We start from the raw sequence: 22,163 nt of genomic DNA on the forward strand, positions 1-22,163 counted from the left end.
TGAATTTACCATGGAGCTGAGGCTGCTGTGAACTTTTAATCCTCCAGCTTCCACTTCCCAGGGGCTGGGATTATTGCTTTGGACCAGGACATAAAATTGTTTTATGCGGTTCCGGGACCTAAACCCAGGGCTTTTTCCATGTTAGAGGCAAATGCTCTACCAAATGAGCTACACAGCAGCCCATGAGATGTCTTCTAAAGTTCGGTTTCTGGATGGTGGTAGAAGTCTCAAGAGTAGCCATCATGAAAGGGTAAGACTAACGACTCTCATCACAACAAAACAACATGACTGTTAAGTATTTAAAGTGGGGGTTCAGCTATATGAAAAGATGGGAAGGGACCAAATAAAACAAGTCCTGACCATTGCTTTGGGCAATTTGAGTTACGTGATAATTTGAAAAGGACTTTTCATTGGGAGGAAAACAACAAATGCCCAGTTACAGAAGATTTAAGACACAAAAGTAAATTTCTAGTTAATTACACTGTCATTCTAGCAATTCAAGTGACCCTAACAGACAGGAATAACAGCATGGAAGCACAAGTCTACAATGGCCATGACAACAGAAAAAGAACCCAGAAAAATCTGGAAGCCAAGAACTCCCAACAGAGAAAACTACGAAGAAATTCCGATGCAAAGTACTCCAATAGTTTATGGGTCTTTTTTTTTTTTTAAAGTCTTGGGAGACTTCTGGGGTTAGAAATTAGGGAATAACTGGTTGACAGTCTGAGGACATACGGGAGTGCATCCATCATGCCCAGTGCTTCAGCATTCAGGCAGCTAACAAAGGAAGACAGCTACATATTTGAAGCCAGTCTGTGATACATAATGAGTCCCAGGCCAGCTAGGCACAACTAATAAGAGCCTGTCACACAAAGTAAAACCAAAGCCAAAAACAAACAGAATCTTCTGTGCTCCTCTCCTTCATTCTGGAAGAAAGCTTGTTTTCTGAAAGTGGCAAGGGACAACTGTGGACTGAGGTCACTGTACTAAGAAAGGAATTAAGTGAATGTTTGCACACTGAGTATTGAAGCCTTCAGGCTCCCTATCCCAATCCCTCAATCCTAGACAATTAACCACATCCCCCTTCAGACACTAGAGTGGAAAATTATCTTCAAGGGAGCAATCAGTCTAGAGGAACAAATTAGGATAGTAAGCTCAGAACTAGCCTATTCTAACTTTCCATTAACAAAATTCACCTTTCCCAGAACACCTTCTATGATTCAGTCTTAAATATGAACGCATCTATCATTAAAAAAAATAAACAAAACATGCACAGAACAAATTTGCATCCAAGAGGTTATGCAGGAAGTGGAAGAAACAGTAAAAATCTCTTAAGTCCCCAGGGAGAACACGAAGAAACTGGGATTCCAGAAATCACAGACCATTTCCAGGCACAGATAAGTAGGAGTGACACAAGCTATGGAGTTACCTTTTTCTCCCTGTCATACTGAACTGAGCTATGACGAATACAACAAGCAGGGTTTAGACAGGGTTTGGGGTTTGTTGCTGACTAAGAGAAAGACAAACTAGAAATTCCTGAGGTGAATGACTTGTAACATTTCCAAAATACAAGGTTTTAAATTTTCTTTATATTAATCTCACGGGGGTGGGGGAAGGAACACCTACCTTGTTGGCAGCAACTAGAACTTTATCAAGAAATCTTAACCATTCAAAGATAAATACTGGTCTCTTTGCTTCAGTGATCTGGGCCAATGCTTCTTCATTTAGCAATAAACTGTGCGCTAACTCCATTATTGAAGCTCTTAATTCACACCTTAAATGAACAGATTAGCTAAAATGAAAAAGAAGTACACGTAAGGAATTTTTTATTTATGCATAGGAGTGTTTTGCCTACATGAATGTGAGCCTGCTGCTCCCATCAAGACAGGTATTAGATGCCCCGGAACTGGAGTTACAGATGGCTATGAGGTACCAGGTGGGCGCAGGAAACCGAACCCGTGTCCTTTTCAAAAGCAACAAGCGTCACTGAGTCATCTCCCCAGTCCCCACACGGAAGGATTTTTAAATACTAAGTGTCACGTCTCACAAACACAACCATTAAGGCAAGGAAAGGAAGTATGGTCTCACTTCTCACTATTTCTCATTCGTTCAATGAGTGAACTTCTTTGACACACAACCTGAGAGAAACAGATTTGAGAAGGCAGAGACAGAAACAAAACTAAGCTGGCGGTTAAGAATGGAGTGCCAGGAGAACATAAATACTGCAAAAGGCCATTCACGACTCCCGGCAGCTCATCCCGCTGTGCGAACCCCTAAGCACCGAGCTCAGGCATCACCTCGGCGCGTCTGCTCGGTCCCCTGCTGAATGCACAGGCACCTGTTCCGGTCCCAGGCTACCCGGACCGTGACCCCGGGCTTCCCGCAGGCGAGGGGCGGGACCCGCAGCAGCAGCAGCGCCCGAGACGCGCAGACCCCAGCGCTCGGTGTCCAGGTGCGCCCGGCCGCCCCGGGGAGTGCCACGGCCTAGGGACAACGCGAGACGCGGTCGTCGGCCGCCCCGGGAGCTCAGCCTCACGTCGCGGGGGCCCTCGAGCTGTCAACCCCACGCGGCTGAGACTCCCGGTCCCACTTCCCTCCGCAGCCCCCTGCAGACGACACGGGCTCGCGGTGCGTATCAGCCGGCACGCTCTGACGGCGCGCGGCCGGCCGCCTCACCTCCCGCCCGGGCCAGGGGGACCAGCTGAGCGCCGCAGGCTGAAGCCACCGCCGACAGGGCCCGGATGCCCCGCCTCCCACACGCCAGCCTGCAGGAAGCCGGAGGAAGACGCCTGCGCGGAACGCCGGTCGCGCGCGCTCTCTCTCTCTCTCACGCGCGCGCACGCACACGCGCACTCGCACCCCTCGCGCTCCCTTAACCCCGCCCACCCACCCCCTCCGGCGTTTTCGAGAGGTGGGGGTGAGGAGGAGCCGCAAGGACGGCGCATGCGCAGTGCGAGCTCCGCAAGCTGCGGCCGGAGGGCGAAGCTGCGTTTTTAGGGTCTGCGGACGCCCCGGGAGGCTGGCGGAGGTCGGGGCTGGTTGGCTGTGACTGTCCACCCCGACGTCAGCAGCGCCCCATCCGTGAGTGGTCGTTTTCTGGTGGGCCGCCGCAGGCGGGAAGGGAGGGAGGGGACCCCCCGGTGCTCCGGGCGCCCCTAGGAAAGGAAGGGGCGGCCCAGCTCTGCGCGTTCAGTCGCCCTCGCTGCAGACTTGCCCTTTGCCTAGGCAGGAGTAAGCCTGCCTGCACCTACATATGTAGCCTCCCTGTTGAGAAAATGGTTGTCTTTATTTAGGAGCTAAAGCGAAGAGCTCCACATCGTCTGGTTCTTTCGCGGACGCCGCCCCAGAGCCCACCAGCAAATGCTGTGTGAGCCCCGCTCAGGGAGACGCAGCGTCAGCCGGAGACTTAGCTGACTTAGGTGACTCCTAAGGGACGGTGCAGGCCGTCAGCATCGTTGCCTGGGTTGGGTTGTCTTTCGCCGTGTGGAGTTGATGCTTAGTTTGAGGGGAGTGGGTGATGCTAGTATGTGCTGTCCTCATAGCTAGAGATCTCTCACACCAGAGGTCCCTGTGCCTTATTCCACTCCTTAATAATTTAACTTCTTCTAAGTTTGTCAGTTAATGACGTCTCGGTACCTGGATGTAAATAAGTATGATGGGATATGCAGATTGTAACCATAGGATGTGATAATTAAAAGGGAGAGCCTTAAAAGTGACCTGAAAACCCTCGTGACCTGAAATCCCTCGTACTTTGTGTATGGGGTGGGGCTTTTTCAAGTTTTGAGATAGGGTCTCACCACGCAGGTCAAGCTGCCCTCAAACTCCTAAGTGCTGAAATCACACCAGTGGGCCACCATGTCTGACTGTGGAAATGTTTCCCTTAAAAATAATTCAGTTTGCACTAGAGATTTAGCTCAATGGTAGAATGTTTTCCTTGCATGTGTGAGGTCCTGGGTTGGATATCCAGCTCAGCAATGACAATTATAACCTCGTTTTGTTTCAGGAGCAAAATCACCAAAACCAGTATGTATTCTGTGTGGTTGTGAACGATTGTTGAGCCAGATTGAGCCTAAAGTGTTCCAGCTGCAACGTGAAACTGACTGTTGAGCTGTTCATGAGCTAGGTGAGCACTGCTCCATGTAAGAGTGCTGGTGTTCAGTCTGATTCACCTCAGGCTTGACTGTCTCCCAAGTGGCTCACTGGTTTGCTCACACATTCATGTCTCAGATCCTCCCATCACGTAGGCGTCTCCATAGAGCTTCTTGAGTGCTCTCATGTGAGCTCAGACTTCATTCCACTAATCCATACCGACTTTACAGAGTGAAATGTACAGTGTGTCCCAAAAGTCAGGCTAACATACAAAACCTTGTTGGTTACACACTGCTCAATGTGGAGATTACACAGCGTTATCAAAAGCCAAGAGGCAAGGTTTACTAGGAGCAGACCATTTTGGAGAACACTACATAATTATATGAGTGTTTGCCTCATAACTAGGGAATTACAAGTTCCAAGCCCAGCTTGGACTACATAGTGGCTTCCAGGCCAGCATGAGACAGAACGCAGGGTGGTCCAATCTCAGAGAAAAAACAGGAGTGTGTACTTCTGTGACTGTTTGAATCAGAATGGTACCTTCTGATTCATATGTTTGAAGACTTGGTCCCCAGGTGGAGGACTTATTTGGGAAGGATTAGAAGGTGTGGCCTCAGGGAGGTAAGTCAAAACAGGGGCTTTGAGGTTTGAAAAGCCCACACCATTCCCAGTTAGCCTTTGTTTGGTTAGCTACTCCTGTTTCTACAACATGGGGTGCTGAAATTATCTTAGTGCACACGGGAGCAGCATACAGCCTTGCCAGTCTCCGTGCTTGATTTCCATCTTGGAAAACTAAAATGATAGTGATAACACTATTACTTTGTCCCTTTTGGTTTGTAGGCGGTGTTGTCATATGAAGTTGAACATGGCAGAAGAGGAGGATTACATGTCAGATTCTTTCATTAATATTCAGTAAGTAAATGTGTATGCCTAATGTGATGTGGAAACCACACGTGTAGACTTAAGATACGGACATGGGTTGGGTGGTGGTAGTCATGAGTGTTTGCTTGTTTTGGGACAGGGTCTGTCTCTTGTGGCTCAGGCTATCTGTTGGGAATCATCCTCAGGCCCTCTCATTGCATGCGAGGCAAGTAACTCTGACACTGCCTGAGCTCCCCTCCCCCCAGGACATTTTTAAATACGTGTTTCAGTTTTTAAGGCAGAGTCAGACAGATTGCTGAGTTTAAGGCCAACCTGGTCTACAGAGGGTTCTAAAACAGCCAGGACTATACAGAAAAAAAAAACTGTTTTGAATCCCTCTCCTGCTCCCCAAAAAATAGTCAGTCTTAACTATTTCGTGCGTAGCATCCTGTGTGTCCATACTAAGAGAATAGGAGCATCTCATCTCTTGTGGCACTTACCGTTTTGCTTCTGCTCTTAACCCTCTTTGGGAGCCCTCCTCTGCCCTCTGTCAGTGTCAAGGGAGTGCCTGGAAAGCAGGGAGAAACAGTGCGCTCCACTGTTGCCTTTATTTTTCAGAGAAGACATCAGACCAGGCGTGCCAATGCTGAGGCAGATCCGAGAGGCCCGTCGTAAGGAAGAGAGACAGCAGGAAGCTAATCTGAGAAACAGGCAGAAGAGCACGAAAGAGGAAGAGCGGGAACGACGCGACATGGGCTTGAAGAATGCACTAGGCTGCGAAAACAAAGGGTTCGCCCTGCTCCAAAAGATGGGGTACAAGAGTGGGCAGGCTCTGGGCAAGAGCGGTGAGTCGCATGGGGGAACCGGCTCAGTGTTCTTTACCTCTGGGCTGCAGTGTGCTGACGGACTCCTAAGTCAACAGTACTTTTTTTAATCTACCAAAACGTAAAGCCGCCTCAGTTTCTTAGTGTCTTCGATGCTGACAGTCCTTACAGAGTTGTCCTCTCACGTGGTTTTTAAATGCCTCACGTGTCAACATGGGCACCGGCAGAGGGCTGACAGCAAGCAGTGGAGAATGGAGCAGATGATTGACAGCGAGCAGTGAGAATGGAGCAGATGATTGACAGCGAGCAGTGGAGAATGGAGCAGATGATTGACAGCGAGCAGTGAGAATGGAGCAGATGATTGACAGTGAGCAGTGAGAATGGAGCAGATGATTGACAGCGAGCAGTGGAGAATGGAGCAGATGATTGACAGCGAGCAGTGGAGAATGGAGCAGATGATTGACAGCGAGCAGTGAGAATGGAGCAGATGATTGACAGAGAGCAGTGAGAATGGAGCAGATGATTGACAGTGAGAATGGAGCAGATGATTGACAGCGAGCAGTGAAGAATGGAGCAGATGATGGGCTTCAGAGAACCACGGTGGACACATAGCAATGAGGCAGCTCTGGGGACCACACCGGGCTCTTCCCAGCTTGCTCTGCGCCTGTGGCAACTGTCTGGCTGGCGTTCCAGTGAGAGGAGCTGTGTTCCCTTGTAGGAAATGAAAGTGCCTATTAAGCTGTAGTGGCTGTAAATTGCGGCTTCAGTTTGCTTTTTTTTTTTTCTTTCCTGTTTTAATCGCTTTGATTTTTTTCATACAGAAAGACTGTTTTCCCTTGAGATTTCTGCCCACTAAGACTGTTGTGTCCATAATGTCACTTCCGAAAATGGCATAAGTGCACTGGGGAGGCAGAGGCAGGTGGATCTCTGAGTTCAGGGTCAGCCTGGTCTACAGAGTGAGGTCCAGGATAACTAGACCTGGTCTCAAAAATAGATGATAGGTAGGTAGGTAGGTAGGTAGGATGTATTTAAAATTCAGAGAGGTAATAGCTGAAAAAGAGAGTATTAGTTTCCAGAATTCAATTGGAGTGTTACTGAAACTGGGAGAGAATATACAGAGAGCTCTGTATTGTTACATTCTATGCTGACTGACCTGAACTTTGTGGTAAATGAAATATTTCTAATTTATGTTTTTTTTTTCTTTTTTTTAGGAGATGGCATTGTAGAACCAATTCCACTCCATGTCAAAACAGGTATATAGTCATTTTTAGTATATTAAATAACAGTAACTTAGATTGACTTACTTAATGTGTTTTGTGATGACACCCTTGTAGTTGGCTATCATAGGAAGCCTATGAAATAGTGAAATGGTAAACTAAGTCTTTTTAAAGTTGTTTTGTAGGGAAAAAAAATTAAGTACGTTTGGTGAAATAGAAGTAATAGAATATAAAATTTAAATCATAAAAATTATGGGGGAGCCACGAGTAGTCATTTGCATCTGTAATCTCAAGATTTAGGAGGCAGATGTAAGAGGGTGGAGATGTGAAGGCTAGCCTGAGCTACATGGTGAGGCCCATTGGCAGAGTGCCTGCTCATTCAGTATATGGCTATGGTTCTCACCCCAGGACCACAAAAACTGGGGGAAAATTTTTACAGCTGGGGAAAGCACAGTGCCTTCCTTGTCTTTTGTAACATGCTAAAAATGTTATAAAGCAGATTTATCAGTGATCTTTTTAATGTCATTCCTTGGGTTAATTCAAGAGAAAGTAAACATACATTTTTTGAAAGTGTGATAGTTGATATTATTTTCCTGATTTTTATTTTATTTATTTTTTACCTATTTGGGGGGGGGTTGAGACAGTTTTTCTGTGTAGTGCTGGCTGTAGTGGAACTCACTCTGTAGACCAGGCTGCCCTTGAACTCAGAGATCTGCCTGCCCCTGCTTTCCAAAAGGGGATTAAAGGTGTGCACCACCACTGCCCAGTTCCTAATTTTCTTTAAAGATTTTTATTTATTATGCATACAGTATTCTGCCTGTATGTCTGCCTGCAGGCCAGAAGAGGGCACCAGATCTCATTACAGATGGTTGTGAGCCACCATGTGGTTGCTGGGAATTGAACTCAGGACCCCATGAAGAGCAGCAAGTGCTCTTAACCTCTGAGCCATCTCTCCAGGCCCCTCAGCTCCTAATTTTTAAAAATGTGTGTAGAATTACTATGCTGAATGAGACTCTGCGGTCTTTGTCAAAATCATCCTGTTGGTTTCTGTTGCCATTTTAATGGAATAAGTTTGGATAATTATATTCAAGTCAGAACTGCATTTACTTTCTTTTTTTTTTTTTTTTTTTTTTTTTTTTTTTTGGTTTTTCGAGACAGGGTTTCTCTGTGGCTTTGGAGGCTGTCCTGGAACTCACTTGGTAGTCCAGGCTGGTCTTGAACTCACAGAGGTCCGCCTGCCTCTGCCTCCCGAGTGCTGGGATTAAAGGCATGCGCCACCAACGCCCGGCCTGCATTTACTTTCTTAAGTGTTTAAATTGTCATGTTTTGACATTTTAACAAATTCCTCATCAGAATTTTTGTCTGTGACCAGGAAAAAGTGGCCTAGGTCACGAGTCATTATTAAAACGGAAAGCAGAGGAAAGGCTGGAAAACTACAGGAGAAAAATTCACATGAAAAACCAAAATGAAGCAAAGGCCGCCGAGCAGTTCCGGTAAGATGTTTTCTTTGAACTGGTCTTGCTTCCAATCCCCTTTGTTATGGCGTGTCCCTGGCACTTGGGTGTGTAAAGCAGGTAAGAGAGTAGAGACATTGGGGTTCTCCCTCCACTTAGGATGAGGCTGAAGAATAAGCAAGATGAGATGAGACTCGAAGGAGACCTGAGAAGAAGCCAGCGAGCTTGCCAGCAGCTGGACACCCAGAAGGTAGGCGGGCGTCTCATTCCAGCTTCCTGGTGCTTTGGTATCTGCATGATTTGGTTAATATTTTTATTGAGTTAAAAAGAAAAGAAAGAAAACCTCTACCCCTTGACTCTAAAACATTTCCCTTAAAGATTTCTTTTGAACCAGGCAGTGGTGGCGCACGCCTTTAATCCCTGTTTTCGGAAGGCAGGGGCAGGTGGATCTCTGTGAGTTCGAGGCCATCCTGATCTACAGAGCAAGTTCCAGGACAGCCTCCAAAGCCACAGAGAGAAACTCTGTCTTGAAAAAAAAACGATTTTGTTTGATGTGACCACCTACTGTGGTGACTGACACACTAATGGCTGACTTACTCCAGGGACCTGTTTCCTGAGTTGTCTGCTAAGGGTTCGCTTTTCTTCTATCCAAATTGTCATTACTCAGGACTGGAATGTACAGATGTTCTGTTCCCCATAGTGTTTGATTAACCAGAATAACCTAATTTTAGTTCATACTTACCAGTTGGTGTATCTGTTGGGAAATTAAGGCGGAAGACTATCATTTCAAATAGGAATCTTTTAAAATCATTGTAAAAGAAATCTTTGCCTTTTACAAAACACAGTGAGTGGTATTGAAAAAAAATGACTTCACTTAAATATTGGTATAATTTCTGTCGTCTCTAAGTAATTGGAAGGAATGTCCCACTTCACAACGTTTCCATGAGATATTATCTCTCAGGTACTTCTATGTACACTAGCTTATATGTACAGTTTTACACCCTCTTTGACATCTTCCCTCTTTGACTGACAAAATTCCAACTGCCCTTTCAGTCCTCACTGTTCATGGTCCAATTACTGAGAAATTACACTCAGTAACTATTAATTGGGAGGACAAATTTATGTTAACACAAATATTCTTATGACACCACAAGTATTGTGTTTTATAAAAATACTTCTGCATTTTCAGAATATTCAGGTTCCCAGGGAGGCTTGGTACTGGTTAAGGCCAGAAGAGGAGACTGAGGAAGAGGAAGAGGAAGAACAGGATGAAGATGAACACATGAGTGAAGACATGAGTGTATGTCTGGGTACCATGTGTCTCCTCATAGCAGACATCTTGGCCTTGGCACTGTTACCACCTGAAGCTGGGTAACTCTTTGCTGTGGGCAGCAGGATAGGAAGTGTAGCAGTACCACCTGCCATTTAGAAAGGACAGACACATAGACACACATGCAGGAAAACTGGGATCAGGGTATGCCCACTCTGATGGGTACCTACTACCCCAGCAACCCTGAACAGAGACTGGCATCTAGAGTGTGGAGCCCGGGCGTGCAGTCGTGGAGGGAACAGAGGAAGCCTTGAGTGAATAAAGTCCTGAGTGAGTGTGCATTGCTGACATCTGCATGCCATGTCAGGAACTCCAGTGCCTCAGCCCCACAGGAGCGACAAGAGATCAGCTAAGCTTTCCTCGGGAGTCTGAGAATGAGTGGTTGTAAGTGATTGATCAGGGCGTACAAACGCTGCCAACTGCAACTTGACCACCAAAAAGTGTTCCCAGCATTGCTAAATAGCCCCTGGGGAGAAAAACAACCCCAAGTTGAGAGCTGCTGGTTTCCAGGGATATTTTACTATCCCAAAGTAAAAATTTCATACAATTTTTCCATTTAGCATTAGTTTACTAAAAATGACAGATTAGATAGAAATGTGATTGCATTTGACTTTGTCTTCTATTAAATTTCTAAAAGTGACCCTAATGTGTACCTCATCTGTCCCGACCCTCAGGACATTCATCGTGGGTCTGGTGGACACCTAGGAAAAAGATGGGGGGCAGGGGATACAAGGACAGACGCCAAGACAAGAGTCTGATCAAGGCGACAACTTTATTTATCCCAAAGGGATTTATATAGGGGAAGGGAGGAGGGGAAGGAATAGGGGTGTGCTGTAGCTGCGATGAACCTGGCGGAGAGAAGGTCAGTGGGATGGGTAGGGCATCCTGTGTCCTCTGGTGACCTAACTGCAGACTCTAACTTTATCTTTCACACTCCACCGTCTATTAAGCCTATGCCCTAGATAAGCCGCAGGTCTGTTTCTGGAATTTGGCAGGTAGCAGGTGGTCCCGAGTCACGTACTTTCTATGAAGGTCTTTTTTATGAGTACCTGGTTGATGGCCGGAGGTCTCTGACACTCATCCATTCACAACACAAAACAAACAGAAAATAAAATCAGAAGGAAACACAGGGTAGATGAAGATAACTCAGCAAGTGAAGGCACTGGTGCCGAGCCTGACAACCCAGGCTCAGTCCCGGGGACTCACACTGGCAAGCACGTGAGGCACATATGCTCAGTCCCGGGGACTCACACTGGCAAGCACGTGAGACACATATGCTCAGTCCCGGGGACTCACACTGGCAAGCACGTGAGACACATATGCTCAGTTGACTTTTAAAATGGGATTTTTTTTTAACCAAGGGCAGTAACACCCCCGTAGTTACTTCATATGGGGTTTGCTCAGCAACATTCACTGCTTTAGACACACATGTATGGCTTCACTGAGCTGATCACTGTCCCCCTCCCCTCACCTGAGGGACAGAGTCCTTGAAAGTAAAAGAGGTCTTCACGAATCATAATTGTCACTGGGCACAGTGGCTACTCCAGTGTCCCGTGACCGGCCACTCAAAATGGATGTTCCTGCTGGGCATGATGGTGTACACTTTATTGCCAGTGCTCGGGAGGCAGAGGCAGGCAGGTCTCCGTGCATTCAAGGCCAGCCTGGTCTACATGGCAAATTCCAGACCAAGAAGGCATAATGAGACACTGTCTTTTTAAAAAAAAAAAAAAAAAGCTTGATCTCAGAGCTAATGAAAAGATGATTTTGTTTATGTCCACTAGTTGTCTCTTGGGGACAAGTGTTAGTCAGCTGAGACATGTGGGAACATATCGCCTCTGCTCTGACACCTGGAGTCACTGTTTGAGAGTGTACCCGAAGAGTTCAAGCCTGGGCCTAAGTAACTGACTGAGGTCCAGGAACCAAGTTTCTGGTTGTTGCGAGCCACTGACGCACCTGTGTCCTCTCTCAGGCGCTGGAAAAACTGCAGATACTCACCGGCTACTTGCGAGAAGAGCATCTATATTGCATTTGGTGCGGGACAGCCTTCGAAGGTGAGAAGACGATTTATGTTTTAAATTATTGCCTGTGAACACTTGCTTATTTTTTACTAAAGCTCACTTGTCTTACTCCTTTCAAATAGAAATGTGGGGCAGTGTCGGCTACAGAAATAGAGGTTTTATTAGAATTTAGCATTTAGGTTTTTAGCAACTAAATGTGCAAGAGGGAATTTTCACCATTTTATTACTCAAAATAATTTCATGTCTAAAGAATACCTTAAAAAGGCTAGGCATGGTGGCATACACCTTGAATCCCAACCCTCAAGAGGCAGAGGCAGGTGGATCTCTTGAGTTCAAGGCCAGCCTGGTCTACATAATGAGTTCAGGATACTCCGAGCTACACAGAGAAACTGAGTCTCAAAAAAACAGAAGAGAAGAAAAGGACTTATTTTTATTGTATGTTCAAACTTAGTGTGTGAGTGCTGTGACAGCTGCTCTCAGCACGTTCCAGCCCCGCCGGGCCTAGTCAGTGAGACCCTGCTTCAATCACCATTGAAAAGAAAAAAAAAGAACCAAAAATAACGTGAAGATAATGATTTCTTTCAAGCTTTATTTTTGAAGATTCATTCTTTGAAAGATACTTGCACTAAAATTTTGTAACTAATCCCAGCTCATTAAAATCAAGTCTGTTGAAATCACTCTTTTTTTTTTCATTGTGAAGAAGAAATTACTTTAACCTTTGCTAAATATCCTTTTTTCTTTATCTAGTGTTCTCTCATATTGCATTCTGAATGCAGTTTCCCCCCATCTTCTCCTCCCAGTCTCTCCCCACCACCCCCCTTCTCCCCATCCACTCTGCCTCTGTTTCCCTTCAGAAAAGCCTTGCCAAATATCTCAACTGAACCAACAGTCATGCGTTTGTCCATTTCAACTTGATTAACCTGTAGTTAAGTGCTTTGTATTCGTGAATGAGGATTTTTTTTGTCCTTTTAATCTCTTGCGTTTGTGTTTTTTTTTGGGGGGGGTGCTGTGCCCATGTGTGTACCTATGCACCACAAACGCTCAGTGTTGATGGAGGCCAGCAGAGGGCAGCGTCAGATCCCCTGGGCCTGGACTGAGCTTGAGCCACAGGTGGGTGCTGGAATGGAACCCAGGCCCTGCGGAAGAGCAGCCAGTGCTCTTACCCATTGAGCCATGTCTCCAGCCCCTGGCAGCTTATTTTTTGTTATCATTTTAATCTTTTCCTCATTTACATAGTAGAATAAATAACAAACATGACTGATCAAAAATACTACATTCAATTTTCCAAAAGTTTGCTCTAAGCCTGTATTTACCTTTTATTTCTCCCACATAAATTACAGATAAGGAAGACCTATCTTCAAACTGCCCAGGACCAACCTCTGCAGATCATGACTGAGATTCCACCCAATAAAGTAAAAACTGTTGGTGCAGCTGAAGAAGAAGGCCTTTATGTAACACTTTACTCTTTTAGGAGTATGCTCTACTTTGGATGAATTGCTCACTGGCTTGGGAAAGAGCTACTGTCACTTCCAAATACAAGTGTCATAGACTTGGACAATCATGATTTATGCTAGCATCGTGATGCTTGTAGAAGCATACCAGCAGGGATCACTTCGTCCTCCTCTTTACTTGAGAAGTAAGGCATCCTGTGAATCAGGAAGTCAGTTGTCTGCTTTAGGGCTTGTTAGGGCTTGAGGTTTACCTTACTGGTGGAGCACCTGCCACGCCTGGGCAAGGCCCTGAACTACAGAACAAGGCCATCTTCTCTCAGCAGCCCCTATAGTCCTTATCTGGAGAAACTGCTTGCCTGTCCTGTGCCTGAGGAGCAAGGGCCCACCTTGTGTTCTAGGACCAATGTCTTGAAGAAATAGTTTACCCCGGTTTGTCTTTCAGAGTAATTAGACGATAGGTCTCCAGGAAGGGAGCACACCACAGGCTGAGCCACATATGCTCAGTTCTGTACCTCAGTAGCACCTGTCAGATAAAGCATGTCTAGGGTCAGACATCAAAGCCATGGGTGTTTTTTCAAAGTGTATATGCTCAGTGTCCTCAAGTGGGTCATTTCAACTGCTCTAGGGCTGTTCCTGACTATCCTCTTCATAAATTCCCAGAGTGTGCAGCAGCCTGCCCTTGCTGTACAAAACACCACAGCATCACAATGGAAACAGGAGTGACAGTGAACACAGTCTGAACAGTGGGAGACCTAGGGGAGACCATTGGACACTACAGTAGCTCTAAATTTGGGTTCATGCACAAAGCTGCGAGGAGGCAACTGCAATTCTAAGCATAGGGAATTCTAGCCACACAAGTCTGGTCATCTGCTTTGGGTGATCTTATAATGGTCAAAAAGAACAATCCAGATGTCTATTGGACACATACAGTAAATGTTGTATATTCATACAGCAGGACCCTATTTGGCAGCTAAGAGGAATGCATTACTGAAACATGCTACAATGTGGATGAAACTTGGAAACAATACTATATGAAAAATACCCCTGTATGGTCTTTATTTACATGCACAGAATGGGCAAATCTATAGCCAGGAGGCAGATCGGTGGTTTTTCTGGAGTTGGAAGAAGATAATGACTCTGTTAATGGATGTGGGTTTCCTTTGAGGTGACAAAAATGTTTTAAAATTGAGTATAGTGCTGATGCAACGCTGACTAAGCACTGCTAAGTTGTAGGTGTTGGATAAATGAGTTGTATACAATGTGAACTATAATACACAACATTTTTACTATGTTTATTTACCTAGGTGATGTGGGTGTGGGCATGTGTACCGTGGGGCATGTGTGGAGGCCAAAGGACTGACTACTTGTGTAAGTCTAGTCTTTCCTACCACGCAGGTGCTGGGGATCGAACTCAGGACATCGAACTTGATAGCAGGTGCTTTTACTTGCTAAGTCATCTCATTGTCCCTAAAACTTGCTGTTTGTTTAAGTTGAGGGGAATTTCAGGTACAAACATCTGCAAAAACTGAGTGCCGGATTCTGATTGGGTCTGTGTAGCTGGGCCTTAATCTGGTAATAGCAAGCGTAGGCTTCATGATGGCAGCCTGCGGGGAGCATAGCTGCTGAATCTCATATTAGGTTTCCAGCCTCCAAAAGTGTAATAAGTAAATGACCAAGTGTATAATGTGAATGACCAAGTCAGTGCTAAAGTGTTGCAACTCCAGGAAATTAACATATACCACAACTAAATGAACATCAGCAGGGCTCTATGTATTGCTGAGCGTTTTGTTTGCCTCCCTCCTGATACTATTGCAGTTTTCAGTTATAACTGAAGCCACAGAACGTAACTACACAGATCTAACCATGGGGACACCATGAACCGCTTCCTGAGCGGAGGACATGCTACACATACATGACTAGTTCCTCCAGCAAATGTTGAGAAAAGAAAACCTGGGGAGTATGCCATAGAGGAAAGGGACATGCCAACCAAATGTAACCATGATCCTCCTGATTTTAAACAGCCTATATAAAAGACAGTTTTGAAATTGTAAAATTGATCCAGGCTAATTATATGATAATTATAACTCTTAGTTTATTCGAGTAGCAGTGATATGTGGTTTTGTTAATATTAAAAAGAACTTGTCTGTTACAAGTCAACCTTTAGATATTTACAACTGAAGCACTATAATACCTGAGATTCACTGTAAAATATTCCAGCCAAAGAAACAAAAAAGGGAGGGATAGGTGTAACAACAAAGGTAAAATATTGTTTATTAAATCCACATAATGTTACATACAGTCTCAACATTCTTGTCTATGCTTAAAGATAAAAATTATGAGAATTAATATTGAATGAGAATATTTTCTTACAATAAAATGTTAACATGCCCAAGAACCTCATATAATGATGAACATTCAAGCGTGGGATGGATGTTGTAGGTCTGTCTGGTGAGTCTGCAGATGATGACTTAGAAAAGCTGACAATTAGGTGTCTCATGTCACATGTAGATGTGTTCACAGTGTGTACTTAGTGGACATGTAGTCTGTATGGTTGTACTAGACCATGCTCAGACCATGCCACTTAAATATCACCTTACATTTCCTTTCAAACCGGCTTCCACAAATTATGCAACCAGCTATATTTATACATCTATGTGTGTAAATATTTATATATTTGATATAAATTTATGTTAAGTCCACATGTCTATGTATGTGTGTGTGTGTTGGTATTCGGTTTGTGGTAAAAATTTCCTAGGTCTGTTCCTAGTCAAGCAAATAGGTAAAAAAAATTGTTGTTGTTTTTAAACTGCACCTGGAATTAGCTAGTGAGGTCCTACTTTGTCCCACTGTTGCTATGACTAAAAAGATACTTTTTATTTTCTGGTTTTTGGAGACTGAGAAAGTAAATCCTCAGAAGTAAGTAAAAGATGCTAAGAGATAATAAACTTATTTCATAATGTAAAAATATTAGTAAAGGGAGAGTGAAATGCTACACTCTCACTGGCCACATTATTTGGTATTCCTCTTAAATGTAGCTTCATTCTTTAAAGCTAGGTAATGTTCGTGTGTTTTTAAAGCGATTTCATTCCACCTAGAAAAAAACTGAAAAACGTCAATAAGTCAAATACCTGTATACCTTCATCTATATTTGCTAATGTTCTTTCTTTTTCTTCTTAGTCTGTAACTCCAGCTCCAGGAGATACAATGCCTCTGTTGTCACTGTACTCGCATACAAAGACATGGACACACAAATAAAAATAAGTATTTCTTAAACAGACTATTTCCTCCAATTTGTATGTGAGTTAAATTGTCTTTTTAAAGAAAACATTATCTAATAGGATTTCCCTAATTATTTCCTCATGATTGTACTTCAGTTTTAATTTGATACAAAACTAATTCTGATATGACATGGGGAACCACACATCATTAACTTCTTCCACACTGGGTGATGACAGGGTGAATCACATTGTTATTGTGGGGGCATTGGTGGCGCACGCCTTTAATCCCAGCACTTGGGAGGCAGAAGCAGGTGGATCTATGTGAGTTTGACACAGCCTGGTCTACAAGAGCTAGTACCAGAACAGCCTCCAAAGACACAGAGAAACCCTACCTCAGAAAAAAAAAAATTGTTATTGTGGAGACACATCTTTGCGTTGTAGAGGTATGTGGTCGCCTTTTTAAACTCTTGTGGATGTTCTCTTCCCAGCACCTTTTGGCACTGTAATTTGATGATGGACATCGCTTTGCCACACTCAGAGTTGGCACACATACCAAATGCTTTTTATGAATATTTAAAGAGAGGCCACAGGCCTTTATAAAAGTACTTCTCTTATAGCTCATCCCCTGGTATTCCTGCATTTGGCTCATGTTAAAAATTGTAAAATGCCATCACGGTTTTGTAGTGCTGATTTGCTGCTCAAAAGTTTAGACTGAGGATGCGGTCCACACTATCTCCCAGCATTCCCTGCTGCCATTTGGGGCTAAAGTCTGCTATGCCCAGGGTTCTCTGTGTGCATTTTTTTCCAGTCACTGGGCTCTGCCCATCTCTCACCTTGCCCAGATGTTCTCTCTGCTCTTTCAAATCATTCACATCCTTGGAAGTCTCTTAAGTGTAATTCCCAAGCCCTCTGCTGTACAGGAAGTGATATTGTTTGTCTGGATGGACAGTTTGCTGTGTCTAGCCACTGCCAACAGCACAGCTGTCTGTCTTCAAGGCTTTGTTATAACAGATACACAAAGTACGTAAGCTAAAAAGACTAGTTGAGCATCTTCCTTACCTGCCGCATAATCCCCTCCCTCCTATCAGCCAACCACTAGTAAATTCAGTATTGTCTCCTCCTTTATCTTCCTTCCCACCTCACCATGTTTGTTGAGCATCCTAAAAATTTCTTTTTTTTTTTTTTTTTTTTTTTTTTTTTTTGGTTTTTTCGAGACAGGGTTTCTCTGTGGCTTTGGAGGCTGTCCTGGAACTCCCTTGGTAGTCCAGGCTGGTCTCGAACTTACAGAGATCCGCCTGCCTCTGCCTCCCGAGTGCTGGGATTAAAGGCGTGCGCCACCAACGCCCGGCCTAAAAATTTCTTTTAAAATTATCTTGTTTATATGTTCTGGTTACAGAATGCATTCCTTCTGTAAACATTTTTTAAAGTTTTTGTTTACTTAAAACTAAACTGTCAATACACTGCTACTACATTTAACTTCATTCATTCTCCAATACATAAATAAAAATGTACATCCATTCTCTTTTTGAAGGCATTATGGGTGCTTCTTGTTCCTATGGCTTCCGTAAACAGTTAGCTACTTCTCTTGTCACTAAAAACCCAACAGATGCAACTTGAAGGAGAAGAGATTTATTTTGACTCAACTTCACATGATACCATCCTTCATGGCAGGAAAGATTTGGCAGAAGCCTCAGTTCATGGTAATGGGAGTGTGTCCAAGGCCCTGTTGGCTCATGGCCATTTCATAAAGCAAAATGCATTCAGTCCCACCTCAGAAATCCCCAAAGTCTTAATAGGCAACACCATTCAAAAGTCCAGAGTGCTTTGGGAAGCAAAGGAAAATTCTTAGCTCTGAGTCCCTGTAAAACAAATGTTACAGCACACAAAGGTACCGAGTAAACATCCCCATTCTCAAAAGTCAGTCTGGGAGAACAGCAACAGAAGAGTGATCCAGTGCAAGAGTAAATCCAGGCAGGCAAACAAACCCTGCATCTCAATGTCCAGTACCTGGAATAAACACAGTGGTATCATCCAGGCTCCCGCAGGCTTCCTACAGCCAAGCTGCCTGAAGCATTCATGGGCTTTCTCTTGGGCTGGCTCCAGTCAGCGGATGTTCTATGTTCTGGTCATCTCCAAAATCCTGGGGTCGCCGTTAAAACTTAAGGTTCACCTTCATAGCTCCACACAGTAGCCTCTCAGCCATTCTGAGAATCTGCCCACCCTATTGTCCTCACAGGCTTGTTCAAGCATCTCTGACCCCATGACCCTTACATTCTACTTTCCTACAAAACCAGTTTCATATGGATGGTGCCAAGTCCTGTTGCCATCTTGAAATGTAAATAAGCCTCTCAGGCTATGGCTGTAGCATTCTCTGAGCTCCTGAGCAGCCAAAACAGAAAGACTGCTACTCTAGGTATTTTATTCCTACCTGAAATTTTGACATGAAAAGCCTTCAGATGGTTTTCATTTTCACACTCTAGCCTTCCATGGGTGCAGTCTTGTTCCTATAATACTAGCAGTGTAAAGTTCATGGTTCCTCTTTAATGGCACTAGTCTCTTTAACAGTTCCAACCACTTTGTACCCACCCTGTCTTTGAAGGCAATAAGTTTTTCTAAAACTTCATGGGTTTTTTTTTTCACATCTTACTACTCTTTATTTCCTCATTCACCCTATAACTCCATCTAAAATCAGGAAACAGCTACCGTGCCCCAGCCTGAAAGTTGAAATTCTCTTCACCAAATAAATCATTACTTTTGAATTTTACACAAATGTCCTCTGTCTAGTCCAATTTCCCAATGGATTCCTTTTCTCTGAAACAGCATTCTAGGACTTCTCCAGCCTACAGCTCCAAACTTTTCTAGATACCACCAACAAGCCAGTTCTGAAAGCCTAAGAACCACATGGTAGGTTTATTGCAGCAAACCCCACTTCTGGTACCATTTCATTACTTTCCTCGCCACAATGAATCACAACATGATTTACTTGGACTTCCATATCCAGAGGCTACAGCTCACATGGTGAAGCTTGCACAGCAGAGGGCACAGATCATGTTGGCATGAGTGCCCGAGAAAGGATGGGGGTGAGTGTGATCAGAACGCAATACCTATATGGAATTGTCAAAGAATAGCTGTAATGTGTAGTCTTCCTGCTAGCTACTGCCATTTGTTTTGGGATTCCTGCCTGGGTCCCGTTACCACTTTAGCCCCTAAATAACACACAGAACACTATATTAATTATGAAGCTGTTGGCCGTTTGCTATGATTTCTTATCGGCTACCTCTGACTTAATTATTAACCCATAATTGCTAATCTGAGTATTTCCATGTGATCTTCTCTTACTAGAGAAAAGGGTCCAGACCTCTTACTTCTCCCACATCCTACATCGTGACACTCTCTGTGTCTCTGTTTCCCAGAATCCTCCTCTACTTTTAGTCCTTCCTATCTTGTTTCCCTATTGGCCAACAGTGCTTTATTCAGTAACCAATAAGATAAGCACATACACAAAAGGACTTCCCCCATCATCTCCTCTTTTCTGTCTAAATAAAAAGAAAGGTTTTAACTTTAACATAGTAAAATATATAACGAGACAGTTATTAAGCAAGAACTATAAATGCAATATTTAGTCCATTAACATTTAGCAAGATTTAAAGAGAATATCATCTATCTTTGTGAGTCTAAAGTCTTATATGTAACTTATCTTTTATCATAACTAAGAAAAACTATAATTATAACTAGCTGTCTTCAACTCCATCAAAGACCACAGAAGGATAATATATAAGCACTAGAATTGACAGAGGCATCTCACTACCTGGACAGTCACCCGAAGTTCAAATGCAACGTTGGGGCATCCATCTTCAGCCCATAGGCCACAATGTGCCTAGAAGACTTCTCAGCAAAGCAGGAAATTTCAAACTGTCCACCTGCATTGGCAGTTTGTCAGTCATTTTTCTGTGTCCTGCAGAATGTCTGACAGACTCTTCATGAAGCACGAACCCTGTAGGACTGTCTATCTTGTTTTGTAAGTTTAGCAGTCACTTTTTTGTGGGTCCTGAGTGTCCAGTTTATATAGCAACAGTCCAGGCAAGAGCAGTTACTTGCCCAAATGGCTAATCTTGCCATGTTGAAAGCAAACTCCATAACGAGTTTCTTCGATGCCCATCTTCCTCTCAGATGTAATTGGTGCTGCCAGGAGCAGACATTTCTCATTGTCAAGAAAAACCCTAAACCATTTTAAATGCCATTTTTTGAAGGTTTTGAAAGGCTTGAAGACTATCTGTCTATCTCAAATATATCTCTGTATATCTAGAAAAACTAACTCACTTTACTAAGTTTTGACTATTATCAGTATAAACACAATACTTAAACAAGAGGAGAAATACACACATCACAAAATTGACCTTAAATTTGTATCAAAAAATGAAAATCCATTCCAAGACAAAGTATTCATTTCTATACCATAATCCTCTTTTACCTTTAAAAAGATATTGGTTATGATCATTAATCATTTATAGGCAACCCCATTTAAATGAAAACAAACATAAACAATAGTTGGGAATTTGGTCGTTGCTCATTCCAAACTGCTTCTTGCTGGTTGGAAGCACTGTCTATAACATGGGGATCATGACAAAACACAGAAACCTGACCAAGTCCTTATTTTTTGTAGTCTGCAAGGCTACATCATCTTAGCTGTTTTAGATGTTGGATCACTTGGGACACAACTTATGGAAATTTTGGTTCATCAAACCATACTAGTCTGGAAGAAACCCACAGCTCCTCATTTTCTGTGGAAACAAAAGAAGTTCCTTTCCCAAGTAACTTGTCCTTATATTTAAACTTAGAAGTCACAGTATTTTTAAAATATAAGCTGGATTAATTGAGTGGCATTTATAATCAAGTATATTTCAGCAGTTGTTTCTTCCTTAGCAAATGAACAACTGAAAAACACAATAGCATATAGTATCCAGATTCTCTGTGTATTTTTCATCTTTACATGGCTTTTTTTTATTACTCTATGTCTTTTAATTTTACTTTTTTGAGACAGGGTTTCTCTGTGCACTTTGACTGGCCTTGAACTCCCTCTGTATATCAGGCTGGCCTTGAAATCACAGAGATCTGCTTGCCTCTGCCTCTCGAGTGCTGGGATTAAAGGGCGTGCACCACCACACCCAGCTACTCTCTTTTTTTTTAGTATCTTGTTTCTTTTTCTGTCCCAAGTCTACCTATATTTTTAAACACAATATAAACCTTTTAGAGGTTTTATGTCATCTGAATCTGTCTTATATAGGCCAAAGAGCATTGTTAAAATTAAAGTGGAAACAGCTGCTGGCTTTCCAACATGACGGGTATAAGTTTGCTGCCAGCACTGCCGTCTGTGCTTACAGCCTCAGTCTATGCCGGCATCCAGCGCATGGTGCTGGCTTGGAGATGTGGTCACAGCCACTTCCAGCTGCAAGTACACACCATTCCACTGTTGGCAGGGCCTCTTAAAAGAGCCCTGAAGTTTTTTGCCGCTTATGCCGAGTCAGGAAGAGCCCCTTAAGCGAGCCTTGTGAGTCTGCTTGTCTCTAGCAAAACAGAGCCCACCTGAGAAAAATGCTGCTACCAAGAAGCCGTGCTTCTCTCTGTTCTTTTGCTTCTAAAATCCCTTTTAAGCTCTTGTCATTCTACAGGGAAATTCATACCTCACTCCTGACACCATATG

General features: G+C 43.7%; 2 protein-coding genes across 8 annotated transcripts in view; one reads left to right on the forward strand and one right to left on the reverse strand.

The window, feature by feature from the left end:
• The window catches only part of Heatr5b (HEAT repeat containing 5B), a 73,416-nt gene extending 70,618 nt beyond the window's left edge, over window positions 1-2,798 (reverse strand). Inside the window, exons 1-2 of one of the 4 annotated variants that reach the window (XM_040730968.1) lie at window positions 2,677-2,798; window positions 1,627-1,792 (exon numbers count right to left, since the gene is read on the reverse strand). In XM_040730968.1, coding sequence (XP_040586902.1) covers window positions 1,627-1,752 — 126 coding nt within the window. In that variant the 5' untranslated portion in view covers window positions 1,753-1,792; window positions 2,677-2,798. Of the gene's footprint in view, window positions 1-1,626; window positions 1,793-2,297 lie in introns of all 4 variants that reach the window. The other 3 variants (XM_040730970.1, XM_040730969.1, XM_040730967.1) reach the window with 3 other exon arrangements.
• A 117-nt stretch (window positions 2,799-2,915) lies between these two features.
• Window positions 2,916-16,517, forward strand: Gpatch11 (G-patch domain containing 11). 4 transcript variants are annotated; one of them, XM_040730974.1, is made up of 11 exons: window positions 2,917-3,081; window positions 3,294-3,419; window positions 4,004-4,123; window positions 4,930-5,001; window positions 5,569-5,795; window positions 6,986-7,027; window positions 8,364-8,484; window positions 8,605-8,695; window positions 9,635-9,816; window positions 11,745-11,826; window positions 13,134-16,517. In XM_040730974.1, the coding sequence occupies exons 4-11, from the start codon at window positions 4,943-4,945 to the stop codon at window positions 13,284-13,286; spliced, it is 957 nt and encodes a 318-aa protein (XP_040586908.1). In that variant the 5' UTR covers window positions 2,917-3,081; window positions 3,294-3,419; window positions 4,004-4,123; window positions 4,930-4,942; the 3' UTR covers window positions 13,287-16,517. The 4 variants fall into 4 exon arrangements, with proteins under 4 accessions (XP_040586909.1, XP_040586908.1, XP_040586907.1 ...); XM_040730973.1 differs by lacking the exon at window positions 3,294-3,419; XM_013116028.3 differs by lacking the exon at window positions 3,294-3,419 and having other exon boundaries at window positions 2,921-3,081; window positions 9,635-9,745.
• Window positions 16,518-22,163: the final 5,646 nt, after the last annotated feature.

Source organism: Mesocricetus auratus, unplaced genomic scaffold (genome assembly GCF_017639785.1).
Source record: "Mesocricetus auratus isolate SY011 unplaced genomic scaffold, BCM_Maur_2.0 Super-Scaffold_100024, whole genome shotgun sequence".
Taxonomy (NCBI): domain Eukaryota; kingdom Metazoa; phylum Chordata; class Mammalia; order Rodentia; family Cricetidae; genus Mesocricetus; species Mesocricetus auratus.

Excerpts from the sequence above, each read along its gene's own strand:
- Gpatch11 (XM_040730975.1), top strand. The coding sequence starts at position 4,943 with ATGAAGTTGAACATGGCAGAAGAGGAGGATTACATGTCAGATTCTTTC. Across the intron at positions 8,485-8,604 it reads AAGGCCGCCGAGCAGTTCCG|GATGAGGCTGAAGAATAAGC; the intron begins GTAAGATGTTTT and ends CCCTCCACTTAG. Across the intron at positions 11,827-13,133 it reads GTGCGGGACAGCCTTCGAAG|ATAAGGAAGACCTATCTTCA; the intron begins GTGAGAAGACGA and ends CATAAATTACAG.